Source organism: Gobio gobio (genome assembly GCF_949357685.1).
Source record: "Gobio gobio genome assembly, chromosome: 7".
In the NCBI taxonomy this organism is placed as follows: Eukaryota; Metazoa; Chordata; class Actinopteri; order Cypriniformes; family Gobionidae; genus Gobio; species Gobio gobio.
The window spans coordinates 30,677,247-30,693,487 of NC_137103.1; the positions used below are offsets into that span (position 1 = coordinate 30,677,247).

General features: G+C 41.5%; 2 protein-coding genes across 2 annotated transcripts; both read right to left on the reverse strand.

The window, feature by feature from the left end:
• Positions 1-1,434: 1,434 nt before the first annotated feature.
• Positions 1,435-2,143, reverse strand: LOC307129734 (gamma-crystallin M2-like; the record flags this gene model as incomplete). The annotated part of the gene is made up of 2 exons (XM_079822405.1): positions 1,901-2,143; positions 1,435-1,707 (listed from the first exon to the last, which is right to left on the reverse strand). The coding sequence occupies exons 1-2, from the start codon at positions 2,093-2,095 to the stop codon at positions 1,435-1,437; spliced, it is 468 nt and encodes a 155-aa protein (XP_079678531.1). The 5' UTR covers positions 2,096-2,143.
• A 5,771-nt stretch (positions 2,144-7,914) lies between these two features.
• Positions 7,915-8,652, reverse strand: LOC307129731 (gamma-crystallin M2-like; the record flags this gene model as incomplete). The annotated part of the gene is made up of 2 exons (XM_079822402.1): positions 8,410-8,652; positions 7,915-8,187 (listed from the first exon to the last, which is right to left on the reverse strand). Exons 1-2 carry the CDS (start codon positions 8,602-8,604, stop codon positions 7,915-7,917), a joined length of 468 nt encoding a protein of 155 aa, XP_079678528.1. The 5' UTR covers positions 8,605-8,652.
• Between the last annotated feature and the right edge of the window lie 7,589 nt (positions 8,653-16,241).

Genomic DNA, 16,241 nt, shown 5'->3' on the forward strand with positions numbered 1-16,241 from the left:
CAGATTTGCTTGACCAATCAGCGTAAAGGGGCGTCTCATGACCGCCCACATGTGGAAATCGAATTTTGAAGTCATTTTTCCATTTTTTACCCGTGAAACAAAAAATGAAAAATCAAGCCGAAATCTCGCTTTTCTCTGGGGTTTTTTTAAACGAAAAAAACGAATAAAGGAGCCGTTTTCTAGTTTCTGCTTATTTCATTTCAAATAGGAAATCAAACTATCAAAACGTACACGGACCACTTTGGATGCAACGCACTTCTAAGATCAGCTGTTAACGAGATGAGTCCAAAGGCTGTTCCTTTTCATCCTGGAGCCTGATGAGGTCCCTCTAAACTCTCCATTCACGCCAAATTGTTTGGCGAGAAGGTGGAGGTACGAATCTGCCAATGCGGACTTTCAGTGTAATGTGTCCAGTATCAGCGGGGATTTCAGGATTTCACCTTTAAAGTCCCAGTGAACCGGAAGTTGCAACCGACTTTATTTCAGTGATTTGACGTATTTCCAAGAGAAACGGAATACTAAATGAGCAGAACAGAGGGCGTGGTTTGTTTTTTCCTCCCTGTGACCTGATTGGATATAGAAACGTAGGCGTTTCATTCAGAAAACGCACCTCCTCACCATCGCTGTTTATTAGCTCGCGGGCAGCAGACTGTCAGTTGGATGGGTGTGTTTAATGATGGCATGTCGGCGTCGAAGCCCAAGCCGTCAAACAGACGTCATCAAAAAAGGCCTACCAATGTAGAGGGGAGGAGCATTTTCAGATTTTGATTAAAGATTACGAAACCAAATAATTTTTTTGATGCGGATTGACTTGCACGGATGGATTGTTCACCACAAAACTAGCAATTTGCGCTAACAAAGTAAATATGGTCAATTTTGATTTCACAAGGACTTTAAAGTTTCTGATAATGTGAATAACACGGACTGCTGACCTGTCACCTTGATATTTTGTTTTGTTTTTCTTTGTTTTGTGTTTTCTTACCTGAAACAAGGATTTCCATGTGAAGTAATGTGGTGAATGTGAGTTATATCAGGAATAAAAATTCCTCTGTGAAAATGAAATGCATGATTTTTCTGTCTTTATGTAAATGGTGGGTTTTAAAATTGCTATCCTGGGTTATTTGAATTTTGGCAGTTTTAGTAAACTGTCTGGCGCCCAAAGTTTTGTTAATTTGTTAGTTGAGTTAAGGGCCTGCTACCACCGTTACAAACACATGTAAAGTGTCGTGTGCCACAGTGCCACATACAGTAGACCAATCTTTGGCCTTTTGATGTTCCACCTTTATGACGTTCTTTATGACCAATGTTCATGTATCTCATGAAATTATTAGTTAGTAATTGGCATTACTCAAGCAAATATTTGTGGCATAATGATTTTCAAGACAATATTTAGTTTTCTTGTGAAATTGTTTTATTTTTCGTTACACTGGAATGCTAGTACCAGGAGTCCATGATACGCCTCATGCTCATGAATCTCATGCCACCCATATTGCTGAAGTTCCTGTACTCTCCAGGCCTGAAGTACGACATCTTGCCTCTGTAGTGGGCCTGCTCATACATAAGCCAGTGGCCATCCATCACATGACAGGACTGGCAGTGAGACATGCGGTAACGGTCCATGGTGCTGTCACAGTCATCCATCATCTCGTACATCTGGCCCATAAAGTTATCTCTCTCGTAAATCCTCATTCTGTAGGATCCTTTGTACTGTAGTGGAAAAGAAGTCCATTATTTACAAGATTATCAGGCAGAATTACCATAAAATGTAAATGTCTATCAAGAATTAGTTCTGTCTCAAATCACCATTTTTTTTCTAACCCCTAAAAAACCAGAATGAATTCTCTGCTTCATGTTTCTATATAAATATAAATTAAATATTTAATTTATTACAAATACTTACCATGGGGATCATACGGCAGGACCTGATGCAGTTGCTCATTCCAAACATAGACATGTAATCAGCGTACTCGCCCCTTTTAAAGAAATACTGATTTCCCATGTAGTTGGGATTATCATACATCATCCAACATCCACTGTGCACTCTGCAAGAGTGACAACGGCTCATGTAGGAGGAGAAGTCACCACAGTCACTCATACACTCATAAGAGCGACCCTGGAAGTTCCTGTCCTCGTAGAAAGTGACCTGAAAACACAATGTTCATCTTTTATGAGTTTTCACTTTATATAACTTTACATCAAAGTAATTTTAGTCAAACTGTATGGAATGGGTGCTGGAATGAAGTTTACCTTGCCCATCATGGTTGCGGTGGCTGATCCTCAGTAGTTCCACAAAGGAGAAGCTGAAGCTGGAGCTGATTCTGCTTGTTGGCTGACTGCTGTCACCTGTGCTTTTATACTAGACCAAGACTAATGACTACACAGCACCTATTGTTAGTCTATTCCTGACTGTGCAAGTTGGCATAGAGGCTGCTAGTAAGCGTTGTATCTAGATCTTAGTTCTTAGTCATGATTTTCTTCTGAAGTTAATATTTGTTCAAATGAAATGAAATGAAGACTTAAGCCTCACGATTGTGGATAAAATAAGAATAAATTAATGTATTAATTAAGTAATAAATATAATAATTAATATAATTAACAAATAATTATTTTTTTTACTAAAATAGAGATATTAAAAGTCTTTAATAAAGAGTTTTCATCTTTCAACCTTTTAGTTTTCCATATTCCTTTCCCACATAGATTTGTTTTGTTTTTGTTTTTTGATGGGTATGCATTTTTGAAGCCTCCTCATTTACATAACTCTTTCTTTTTGTCTCCTTCTCTTGCCCTGTCTTTTCCCCTCCTAAAGCTGAGCTCTGGTTGATAGTGTTTTCATTGTTTGTTTAACATTTGATATATTAAAACAGCTGTCAAATATGAAATGTTTAGTTTGGCTACTTGCATCTCGCACCGTTTACTGAAGCGTGTTACTCGCACAGCAGCTTCTACGTATAAAGCCTGCATACTTTAATTTGATTGGTCATCTCAAATATTTTGATATTGATGAGCGGTGACAGTGAACGACCGCAGGCAGGGCAGCTCAGACAAGAAGATATCCTTGCAGCCTTAAAGTAGTGTTAATACTCTATTAGGCAATTATTTCACAACATTCATTACATTTAACACATATTAACACTTTGTTGCCCTTGACTGTTCTAGTTGCTTCTATTGCTCCCATTTGTAAGTCACTTTGGATAAAAGTGTCTACTAAATGACTAAATATATTATGTACACCTTGTAAAAATACAGAGGTCCAGACCTCATAGCTGGCTACGGCCATCGTGTAGGCAGCCTTGTTTACCTCAACACTTCAGTTTACATGGTCGGAGCTATTCAGTCTTGTTCAGCTAGTTTCTCCACAGAGCCTTTACTGTACACAATATGTTGCGCTTGTATCAAATTCAAATGGATAAAGCTACTGCCTGGTGCTCGTAACTCGTTATCACTTCAATAGAGCGGCAAAATCGCTAAATGAGTTCGTCAGCGCTGTGCGTGAGACGATCCAGCTGCTCTCGCGCTTCGAGTCTGTTGGATGCACTCGCGGTTTAATCAGGTAATGCCGTTTCTTCACCTGGCTTTTGATGCTTGTTCCCAATCCCATGCATTTGCAGCACTCGAGTAACAGCGCCTAATATGTGGGGGCGTGGTGGGGTTTGGCGAGCGGCACTCCAGGAAAAGGTTAGGTTCTCCCGATCGACTGTCAATCATTTCCTCGGCCAATCACGGGCCCCCTCTGTGCCCTTATGTTAATCCAGCCCTGTACATATATACATCCGAGTCCTGGGGCCGGTTGCATAAATCGTTAAGACTAGTCTTACAAGTTAGACATACATTTTTTTCTTTAAGACTGTTCATATTTTTTTTAAATCAGTTACATAAAAACAGACTGGCCTAATTTGATAAGAAAAGTAAGACTGAATGCCACTTGCCTAACTGCTAGTGGCTCATACTAGATCTTAAGACACTGTCTTAACATAATGGCTTAGTTTATGCAACTGGCCCCTGATCGGGAGGTAATGTCCGATTCCGATCGAGTCTCAAACCACGTGATCGGGCCCGATTTCCGATCACATGATCGGATCGGGACATCCCTAGTGAATATATTGTGTACTTTCTGATTTCCCAAGTGTTTTCTATGATTAGAAAAGGTCTAGGTTATGACTGTACCCATGGTTCCCTGAAAAGGAAACGAGATGCTACGTCAGCTGACGCTATGGGGATGCGTCCTGTGGAACCCAATGTCTGAGGCACGTGTACCAACACGCCATTCATGCCAAGCATGCCAACGTGATGTGACGTGACGTGGCGTACATACATTCCACTACATACCTTGCACAACATTGCTCCCAGTAATCTAAGTGATGTGAGGAAAGGCCCTGAAGCTTCGATTACCAATTTGGAGGGCCAACTAGTCCGAGCCTAGTCCTTCACTCATGAAGAGCGGCAGCTGAGAGCGGAGCTTTCTCAGCGAGAAACCATCGCAATGAATGCATCCAGCTACCTCGAGGGCTGAACGTACGTGCTCCACTCCCAGACAGATAAAACGCAGTTCCTGGCCATCTCCAGACGTTATAAAATGAGGGCTTGGAGGGGACACACTGTTGGAACTGTCTGCTTGCCATTATTCTGCTCTTACCTTCTCTTCCTTTAATAATACACATTGCTATCTTTACACAGCACACAGACAAGTGGCTTCCTGATGACAATGTTAATTACAATTTGTGGAACAACATGGACCAGAGCTAAACTATGAAAATGATAATCTCAGGTACTGATTATTTAGTGCTTTATTAGGGGCTTTATTTAGTGTTAAAATAACTCATTATAAGTTTTAATATCATTTTGCATGAATGTTACAGCCAAACTGAGAGTGACAATGTATAATTCACCTCAGATCTTGGAAATTAATTGAAGGAAGAAAGCATGTTCAAACTGTGAACTCAATGTGAATTTTGTGACAAAGATTGTTTCAGTCACTCATTAGGTATTTTAAAAAAAAAAAATTAAAATGGTGTAATGCTTATGAATTTGATTATGTACTTATCCATTTCACTTCAAGAGCAGTGCGCTTGCAGAGAGAGCTCCGCCCACTCCGGACGAGTCTGGTTTTGGCGATTGCCAGGAGAACGCCTTTGCCTGACTGCATTGTGCCAAGTGTAAAGTTTGGTGGAGGGGTGATTATGGTGTGGGGTTGTTTTTCAGCGGTTGGACTTGGCCCTTTAGTTCCAGTGAAAGGAACTCTTAATGCTTCAGTATACCAGTATAAGACATTTTGGACAATTTCATGCTCCCAACTTTGTGGGAACTGTTTGGGGATGGCCCCTTCCTGTTCCAACTTGACTGTGCACCAGTGCACAAAGCAAGATCCATAAAAACATGGATAAGCGAGTTTGGTGTGGAGGAACTTGACTGGCCTGCACAAAAGTCCTGACCTCAACCCGATAGAACACCTTTGGGATAATTAGAGCGGAGACTGCAAGCCAGCCCTTCTCGTCCAACATCAGTGCCTGACCTCACAAATGTGCTTTCAAAAAATTCCCATAAACACACTCCTAAACCTTGTGGAAAGCCTTTCCAGAAGAGTTGAAGCTGTTATAGCTGCAAAGGGTGGGCTAACTCCATATTAAACCCTATGCATTAAGAAAGGTCAGTACAGTTCATGTGCATGGAAAGGCAGACGTCCCAAAACTTTTGGCAATATAGTGTAAACAATGTTGGGGAGTAACTAGTTACATTTAACTAGATTACGTAATCTAATTACAAAATAAAAGTAATTGTAATCAGTTACAGTTACTGTGAAAAAAATGTGTAATTAAATTAGTTACTTATGAAAATGTTAACGATTACAAAGGGGGTTACATCTGAATTTTTTCTGTAAAAAGCTGGGATATGTTGAATTATATTAATTTGCTTTGCCAAGTGAAAAAGACGTACTATTAAATGTATTAAACATGCATTATCATATATTTGTATTATACTAAAAACATCCTCAAATACATTTTTAATGCATTTAATAGTACGTATTTTTCACCTGGGTGTTTTTGATATGCACGATGCCTCCTGCCATTTAAAGGCTGTTTAGTAAACGATGCTATTCTGATGCTTTTGGTTGGTACATCTGCTAATTACATCAATCCACATTGCCTCTGAAAGATTTTGGCTACAACCTGTCAGTGAGTTGCTAACATGACGAGTGATAAAAATGTGTTCCAGTGCTGGAAAATAGAAAAGTAATCAAAAAGAAACCGCATGTAATCAGTTACATTACTTTAATAAAGTAATTGAAATAGTCACACTACTTATTACATTTTAAATAGGGTAACTTGTAATCTGTAACCTATTACATTTCCAAAGTAACGTTCCCAACACTGAGTGTAAATAAAGGTGACTTGACTTGACTACATCTGTTTACTAGTCAAGTATTTGATGCAGTAATCGATTATGTGTACTTTTACTCTTTTTTCCACTACACTGCACATTATTGCACATCTACAGGAGTAAAAGTTAGAGTGAAATGACTTGCAGCTTGGTACAACAGCCAAACTCAGTAGAGCCTGGTTGCACATATGCACTTGTGGTTTACTTGTACTTGTACTTTACTTGTTTTCTGTGATGTAATTTACATTCTGCACAAGAACTGGAAATAAATTTGCCAGATATACATTTAATACTGAATAGTATTCCTAAAGTATATTCCCACCTAGCATAATAGAAAGGTCACATTGTTTGTGCTTAAAAAGAAAAACAGCTTAATGTACACAATCTAATTTCACACCTTTGTTTCTCCTTGCGTGTCACAGAGTGAACATACATCTTTCTCACAACTTATTTCTGGTTTCTCTGCAGAGAGTGCAAATGACATCACTGACCTGAGATAACATACCATAACACAAGTGTAAAACTAGGTGCTGCTAGGAATATGGAGCAAAAAATGGTGGGGATGGAGGGGTGCATTATAGGAAGTCAAGGCAAGCCCCAAAACGGCAAAATCAGCATAGTGCATAAAATCTTAAACAAAACAATGTTTAAAAGATATTATATTATATTTATATAGATATTATATTATATATTATATTTTCTTCTGAGTTGTGCCTGTAAAAAAAATGTATACATGGTAAATGCAGATTTTTCAATCACAGAATCTATGCACGTTTTATGTTTTTCACTATGGTGAACTTATGTAGGCCTACAACCATTCACAAAGACTGTTGCATTATTGTTTACTTTATATTTTGTTCCGTCATATCTATAATTGGGGTAATACATTTTAGATATCATCTGACACAAAGTTGTATAACTCAAGTAGTTTTACTAGAACTTAGAGCTGAATTTGACACTGTAGATCATAAAATTTCTTTGGACAAGCTTGACAATCTTGTGGATGTTTGTGGGTAATATCTGTCGGATTACAACCATATTGTATAAAAATTAGCTATTTGACTTAAAACATGGAAAGTGTGGTGTGCCACAGTGCCACCTACAGCAGATCAATTTGGCCTTTTTGTGTTCCCTGAACATTCTCTTTTTTTAGATGATTATTAGGAAACAATGCATTAGCTTCTTTTGTTGTTGAGGATACACTGCTCTGTATTCCAGACCATTTCAGTTTTTCTCTGGACTACATTCAGTTCTAACAAAGGGCACTACTAGTCATTTGACCAGGAGCTTTAATATGTGTGCTATCCAAGTACAGTATCTGTATGGTTCCACCTTTATGACATGTTCTTCAGAGAAATAACTGAGTAGCTTGTCTTTTGAAGAATATAACCACAGGATGTATTACAAAAATGTCTTAATTTGTTTGGCATGTATCTCATGAGACATTTTTTTTGTGCATTACCGCAAATATTTGTGGCATAATGATTTTCAAGACACAATATTTAGTGTTCTTGTGAAATTGTTTTATTACTCGATACACTAGTACCAGGAGTCCATGATACGCCTCATGCTCATGAATCTCATGCCACCCATATTGCTGAAGCTCCTGTACTCTCCAGGCCTGAAGTACCACATCCTGCCTCTGTAGTTGGGCTGCTCATACATGAGCCAGTGGCCGTCCATCACATGACAGGACTGGCAGTGAGACATGCGATAACGGTCCATGATGTTGTCACAGTCTTCCATCATCTCGTACATCTGACCCATGAAGTTCTCCCTCTCGTAGATCCTCATTCTGTAGGATCCCCTGTGCTGTAGTGGAAGAGAAGTCCATTATTTACATGTTTGTCAGGCAGAATTAACATAAAATGTAAATGTCTGTCAAGAATTAGTTCTGTCTCAAATCACCATTCTGATAGGATCCTCTCTTCTTTTCAAACATTTTTCTCTTACCCCCAAAAACCAGAATGAGTTCTCTGCTTCATGTTTCTAAATAAATATAAATTAAATATTTAATTTATTACAAATACTTACCATGGGGATCATACGGCAGGACCTGATGCAGTTGCTCATGCCAAACATAGACATGTAATCAGCGTACTCGCCCCTTTTAAAGAAATACTGATTTCCCATGTAGTTGGGATTATCATACATCATCCAGCATCCGCTCTCCACTCTGCAAGAGTGACAGCGGCTCATGTAGGAGTGCATGTCAGCACAGTCGCCCATACAGTCGTAAGAGCGACCCTGGAAGTTTCTGTCCTCAAAAAAGGTGACCTGAAAATTCAAAGTTAATAATTTCGTGATTTAAAGTGAAATATACCAAATAAAATGTATAAGTCAAAATATGTGGAAATGGCAGCTGGAACAAGGTTTACCTTCATGATTGCGCTGGCTGATCCCCAGTAGTTCCACAAAGGAGAAGCTGCAGCTGATTCTGCTTGTTGGCTGACTGCTGTCACCTGTGCTTTTATACTAGACCAAGACTAATGACTACACAGCACCTATTGTTAGGCAATTCCTGACTGTGCAAGTTGGAATAGAGGCCATTCTAGCTAAAGCTTGGTATGTAGATCTTAGTGTTCACATTTGTTAGGACAAATGATCATATTTTTCTGACATTTAAGTTAGTCAAAAAGAATGTGAATCTTTAAAACACTTATTCTGGTAATACTTTACAATAATGTTTAGTTTGTTAAGTTATGCTTTAGGTATCATTAACTAGCAGTGAACTATTTTTATGGTATTTAATATAGGTTACTGTTAATTTGCATATATTAATACATATATTTTAACTAAGTTGAATAAATCAAGTTATATAAATGAATGTATTATCAACAAACATTAACAATAGTTCATTGAATGAACAATAGTACTGTATATTCATAAATTAGCATTAATATAGATTAGTGTTGAAAAAATAATATTTTTATTAAAATATATTAAAAAAAAAATTTTGAGGTTTGTGATACCTCATATTTTTCTTAACAAACTGAATCTAATTTTAATGTTACCATAGCTCTTAAAATAAACATGTAAAGTGTTTCTGAAATACTGAGATCCAATGATTGTCACATTCTTTATACTGAAATACGATTGAGTGAGTTGTGATTGGTCTTCTGTTTGTGTAAACAGAAAATGTATGTTTTCAACATTTGATTTAGGGTAAACGTACCTATTAAGCTCACCAAAATCTACATTGAGACATTTTAGTGCACAGGGTATGGGTTATGAAGTTATGTTAAAGTAAAAGATTAATCTCTCACACAATAATATTTTATTTTATTTTAAATGACAAAAGCATTTAAATTAAGATATACATTATTAAATGCAAAAAGTCTGCTGTGCTTAATGGGTACATGTTTGTACCCTTTAAGCACACCACTGTTCCTATTAAGCTCACAACATGTTTTTTTTTTGGGAAAATTCTTGTTTATTTTAAAAAACATTTTTAAAGAATCATTTTATAAAGATTAACTTGAAGTGACAGCCATCAGTTAATATTTAAAGCGGTCATGAATTGAGAAATCAACTTTCCCTTGAGCTTTTGATATATAAAAGGTCATGTTAAGAATATCCTGTAAGTTTCAGAGCTGAAAACTTCCTTGTTAGTCAAAGAAAAGCTTTTATAGACACCAGGCCCAGCAAACGGTCGATTTCAGATTATGCCTCGCCTTGATATCATAGTGTGGTGAAAAACCACCTCAACAGAAGAAGATCAACGCCTACTTCATCACTGCCTGTTTAGCCTCGCCCACCGATTCACGCATGTAACATAGGCCAAGTATTAAACCATCGAGCTACAAAGCAATAAACATGCCGTTGAGGATTACAATTATTGTGCAGTGCCTGGACTCGATAGTAATGCAACATGTAAGTAACTGTGTTAATACTAATGCCTGATCTGAAATGTAATGATTAATGTAGTCAGATGTTCTTTGTGTGTCAGTAAGTGATCTGTGCATCAGACCAGTGACTAAACATCATCTTGCGTTGTTTCTCTTGGTAGGATGAAAATAATCTGTTATTTAATGGTGATTAAATTCTTTAAAGAAAGCGATCAAAGAAAGCTCCCTTTGCAATCGTTGGAGCAGCGCGCGCTGCAGCTGTCAATCAAAAATCGAGAGTTTATCAGTGACGTGTTTATCAGTGACTCCCGTTTCATTCAATGAATCTCTTAACTATATCACGTTTGCACTGTACAGAAACTGAGTTGCAATGACGAGATTGCTGCTTTCATGTGCTCAGCATGTGTGTGATTGGCTACAATGATCCTCTGCAACCTTTCATGCCACAATCTAAATATGATGCCATAGATCTAAAGGCAAGGCAAGTTTATATTTCTTTTATTTGTAATGCCATAGATCTAAATGTAATGCAACACTTTCACGATTAGTTAATCATGAGAACTGTAATTGTAAAAATGAGCTAAAAGATGGAGTTGTGGAGTGGGATAAGTGAGGAGACAGGTGCGTTGAGTCAGCTTTACTCTCCACTTCAATATAACACAACTGTACAGGGTGCGATGTCAACAACAGTTCACAACATAAACCTGGAAACTCTTTCCCTTAAAGGTACAGTCCCTAGGTGAATGTCTCTTTCAGTTTTTACTTGTGGGTCACCACACAGGCCCCCCCAGAATTCACCCAATATAACAAGCCCAGGCCAAACAAGGACACTATACACTAGTGCAAAACAGAACAGTCCCTAAGAGTCACCGTACAGGCTGTACTTAACAGGAGAGGGGCAAAGGGCAAGGCAGGGACAGTGTCAGGAGCAGGGGCCGGGGCTACCACAGGGGGGCGCCCTCTCCGTGGGGGCTGGGCCAGCTGAAATGGTTCACCAATATTCAGCGGGGATATGGCTGCAGCGGGGTACGATGGCCATCGTGGCGGATGAACACATACTTGGCTGATGGTAAATCCTTGGGCATGTAGGACCGGGGGAGGCCATGGTGAGACGTTGGAATGGGAACAAAAGCATCAGCAATGTTCTGGGACACAGCATGATGGAAGGCAACCGACCATGGGGTTGTGGCATCTGGCAGAAACTCCCCCGGGACGCGCAGAGGCTGGCCGTACACCAGCTCGGCCCATGAGGCTTGAAGATCTTCTTTAGCCGCCAAGCATAACCCACGGGAGGCGGTCAGCCCAGTTGTTCCCCGTAAGGCTGGCTCTGAGCGCAGCCTTCATGTCCAGATGGAACCGCTCGCAAAGTGCGTTGCTATGTGGGTTGTAGGCTGTGGTACGGTGGACCTTCACCCCCAGGTCCTCAGCGACTTCCATCCAAAGCTCTGATGTGAACTGCGGACCTCTGTCCGAGGAGAGGTCGGATGGTGTGTCGAAATGGGCCACCCAAGCCATAATGAATGCCCGGGCCACTTAAGCTGATGTATTGGAGGACAGGGGAACCACTTCTGGCCACCTGGTGGTCCTGTCCACCATGGTGAGGAGGTAAGTAAAACCACGGGAGGGGGGAAGTGGGCCCACCAGGTCCACATTCACATGATCAAAACGTCTCTCTGGCACTTTGAAGGGTGCCAAAGGGGCCTTGGTATGGCGAGTCACCTTTGCGCGCTGGCACGCCACACAGGCAGCAGCCCAGGCCCTAACGTCCCTCCGCAGGCCTGGCCTGACGAACTTAGCCCCCACCAGCTTGGTAGAGGCCTTCACCCCCAGGTGGGAAAGGCCAAGGATGGCGTCAAAAACCCTTTGGCTCCAGCCAGCAGGTACCATAGGGCGCGGTTGGCCAGTGGAGACATCGCAGAGGAGTGTAGCATTGGCCGTGTCAAACACCACATCTTCCATGAGCAGCGCCATGGGGGCCGTCCTGTAGTCTTGTACCTCAGAGTCTGCGGTCTGATCCTCAGCCATGGCTGCGTAGTCGAGGCCCAAGTGGACGGACCCAGTGACCGCCCGGTAGAGGCAGTCAGCGACGAAATTATCTTTGCCGGCCACGTGCTGTATGTCAGTGGTGTACTCTGAGATGGCAGAAAGCTGGCGCTGTTGTCGACCAGACCATGGCTCTGAAAACTTGGCCATGGCAAACGTCAGCGGTTTGTGGTCAACGAAGGCCGTGAACCACCGGCCCTCCAACAGAAAACAGAAATGATGGGTAGCGATGAAAGACCCAGGAGCTCCCTGTCAAAGGTGTTGTATTTCCTCTCGTTGTCACGGAGTTTCCTGCTAAAAAAGGCCAGCGGCTGCCAGGCTCCGCCCATCCACTATACGCACACAGCCCTTACGGCATAATCAGAGGCGTCCGTGGTAAGAGCAACTGGGGCGGTCGGAGATGGGTTTACCAGCAGAGCAGCGTTGGCCAGCGCGGTTTTGGCAGCATCAAAGGCATCAGTCATCCCTGGGGACCAATCCAACACGTCCGTCGGTTTTCCACCCCGCAAGGCGTCGTACAAGGGTCGCATGAGTTGGGCCGCATGGGGGAGGAAACGGTTGTAGAAGTTCACCATGCCCAGAAACTCCTGCAGGGACTTCACAGGGCGTGGGAAATTGGCTACGGCGTCCACCTTGGCAGGGAGGGGGACGGCCCCCTGCGGGGTGACGTGATGGCCAAGGAAAGTGATGGACGAACGGCCAAACTCGCACTTGGCCGGGTTGATGATTAGACCGTCCTCACTGAGCCGGCCAAACAACTGCTGGAGATGCATCAGGTGGTCGTCTGTGGACGCGTTGGCCACGAGAATATCGTCCAAATAAACAAACAGGAAAGGCATGTCCCGCAGCACAGTCCATGAGTCCATGAGGCGCTGAAATGTCTGTGCTGCCCCCTTGAGGCCGAAAGGCATCCTTAAGAGCTCGAAAAGGCCAAAGGGTGTGATGACTGCTGTCTTGGGGACATCCTGCGGGTGGACAGGCACCTGGTGGTAACCGCACACCAGAAAAAATTCAATTCAATTCAAATTTATTTGTATAGCGCTTTTCACAATACACATTGTTTCAAAGCAGCTTCACAGAAAGTGCATTTCATAAATTTACATTGAAAAATGTTAGAAAGAGAATGTTAAAGAAAAATGTTAGGATAAGTTAATCAATCATGTATTATTTTAGGCCATAACAACGCTGGCGTTGAGTCGTCTCTTCACAGGCGTCGAGTCGTCTCATCACAAGTGTTGGGGCATCTGAAGTCTCCATCTGAGGCTGATACAAACTGGAGCTGACAAACTAGTTACCTCAGGACTAGTGTCCCGAGATAACAACAGAAAAGCAGATGGGAAATAATTAGCATAGCTGCTGTTCAGAATATTAATGCTGTTGGTGCGATTTAACTGTAGTATAAAACGTATTTATAATGTGAATGCTTGGCTAAAGAGATGCGTCTTTAATCTAGTTTTAAACTGGGACAGCGAGTCTGAACCTCGAACAATATCAGGAAGACTATTCCAGAGTTTAGGAGCTAAATGTGAAAATGCCCTCCCTCCTTTAGTGGACTTAGATATCCTAGGAATGACCAGAAGCCTCGAGTTTAGTGATCTTAAAGAGCGCGATGGATTTTAGGGCGATAAAAGATCCGTTAAATACACTGGAGCTAAACCATTTAGGGCTTTATAGGTCAGTAGCAATACTTTGTAATTGATACGGAACTTAATAGGTAACCAGTGTAGAGATGATAAAATTGGTGTTATATGATCATATTTTCTTGACCTAGTAAGAACTCTAGCAGCTGCGTTTTGGACTAACTGTAGCTTGTTTATTGATGATGCAGGACAACCAGCTAATAAAGCATTACAGTAATCTAGTCTCGAGGTCATGAATGCATGAACTAACTTTTCTGCATCAGAGATAGATACCATGTTACGTAGCTTAGCAATGTTTCTAAGGTGGAAAAATGCCGTTCTTGTAACATATGAAATATGATTTTCGAAAGACAAGTTGCGGTCTAATATAACACCCAGGTCTTTTACTGTAGTGGATAAAGTTACAGGATATCCTTCCAAGTTAAAGTTGTGTTGTGAGAGGTTTTGTGGGCAGTTTTTTGGACCAATAAGTAATACCTCCGTTTTATCTGAATTCAATAGCAGAAAATTACACGTCATCCAGTGTTTAATATCATCAACACACGCTGTCAGTTTAGATAATTTTGCGTTTTCATCTGGTCGTGATGAAATATATAATTGAGTGTCATCAGCATAACAGTGGAAATTAATTCCATGTTTTCTTATAATATTACCAAGTGGCAGCATATATATTGAGAATAGCAGAGGGCCTAGCACGGATCCTTGCGGCACCCCATAGTCTACTGATGTTATCTTTGATTTTTCCCCATTTAGACAGACAAAATGGTAGCGGTCTGATAAATACGATCTAAACCAGTTTAATGCCTGTCCCTGAACACCAGTGTAATTTTGAAGTCGATCTAATAGTATTTTATGATCTATAGTATCGAACGCAGCACTAAGATCGAGTAGAACTAGTATTGAGATACAGCCTTGGTCAGAAGCTAGAAGTAAATCATTTGTGATTTTAACGAGCGCGGTTTCTGTGCTGTGATGCGGCCTGAATCCTGATTGAAATTTTTCATAGATATCATTTTCTTGCAAGAAAGAGCACAATTGAGTGGACACAACTTTTTCTAGTATTTTAGACATGAATGGAAGATTTGAAATTGGTCTGTAATTTGCTAGGTTATTATGATCTAATTGTGGCTTCTTAATGAGAGGTTTTATGACTGCCAACTTGAATATTCTTGGAACATGACCTAAAGATAAAGACGAGTTAATAATATTGAGAAGAGGCTCTTCCACTACAGGTAACAACTCTTTCAGTAGTTTAGTGGGTATTGGATCTAATAAACATGTTGTTGGTTTAGATGCAATGATAAGTTTATTTAGCTCTTCCTGTCCTATAGTTGTAAAGCGGTGTAGTAGTTCTTGAGGGGCGATAATTGCGGTTGAATCATAAGACATCATTAATGATTGTACATTTACAATTTTGTTTCTGATGCTTTCTATTTTGTCAGCGAAGAAGTTCATAAAATCATTACTACTAAACTGTAACGGAATATTTTGTTCAGGCGATGCTTGTTTATTTGTTAGTCTAGCCACAGTGTTAAATAAAAACCTTAGATTATTTTGGTTATTTTCTATTAGTTTGCGGAGATGCTCAGCCCTGGCTGCTTTTAGGGCCTTTTTATAACGTGATAAAAGTGGCGCCGGCTAGATAGGCAGAGAAGTCCTGTATGTGTGGCACTGGGTACCGATCGGGGGTGGTGCTGTTGTTCAGGCGACGGAAGTCAACACAGGGATGCCAACCGCCATCAGCTTTGGTCACCATGTGCAGGGGGGAAGCCCACGGGCTGTTGGAGCGTCGCACAATGCCGAGGTGCTCCATGGTGGCGAACTCCTCCTTGGCGATCGCGGCTTGGCAGAGTCAAGGCGCCGGGCCCGCGCATAGACTGGGGGGCCCACTGTAGTGATGTAGTGCTCCACGCCATGCTTAGCCACCGCAGATGAGAATGTGGGCATGGTGATGTCAGGGAACCCAGCCAGCAGGCGTTGATATAGGTCTCTGGTGGCAAGCGTGTTCGCCAGACAAAGCGCCCCCGCCCCTCCTAGCATGCAGGGGTACGAAGCAAAAGAGATGGCGTCGATCAGGTGGCAGTTCGTAACATCCACCAGCAGTCTGTAAGCGCAGAGGAAATCCGCCCCCATGGGAGACGTAGACACGGCGGCCATGACGAAATCCCAGCCAAAACGCCGCCCACCAAAACACACTTCCACATACCTTGTGCCATAAGTACGAATGGGTGTGCCGTTAGCGGCATCCATCGGGTGGCCATGCCCACCAGCCGTGGTGTCCACAAGCTTCGCCAGCAGGATGCTGCGCTGAGCCCCAGAATCGACCAGCAGCCGC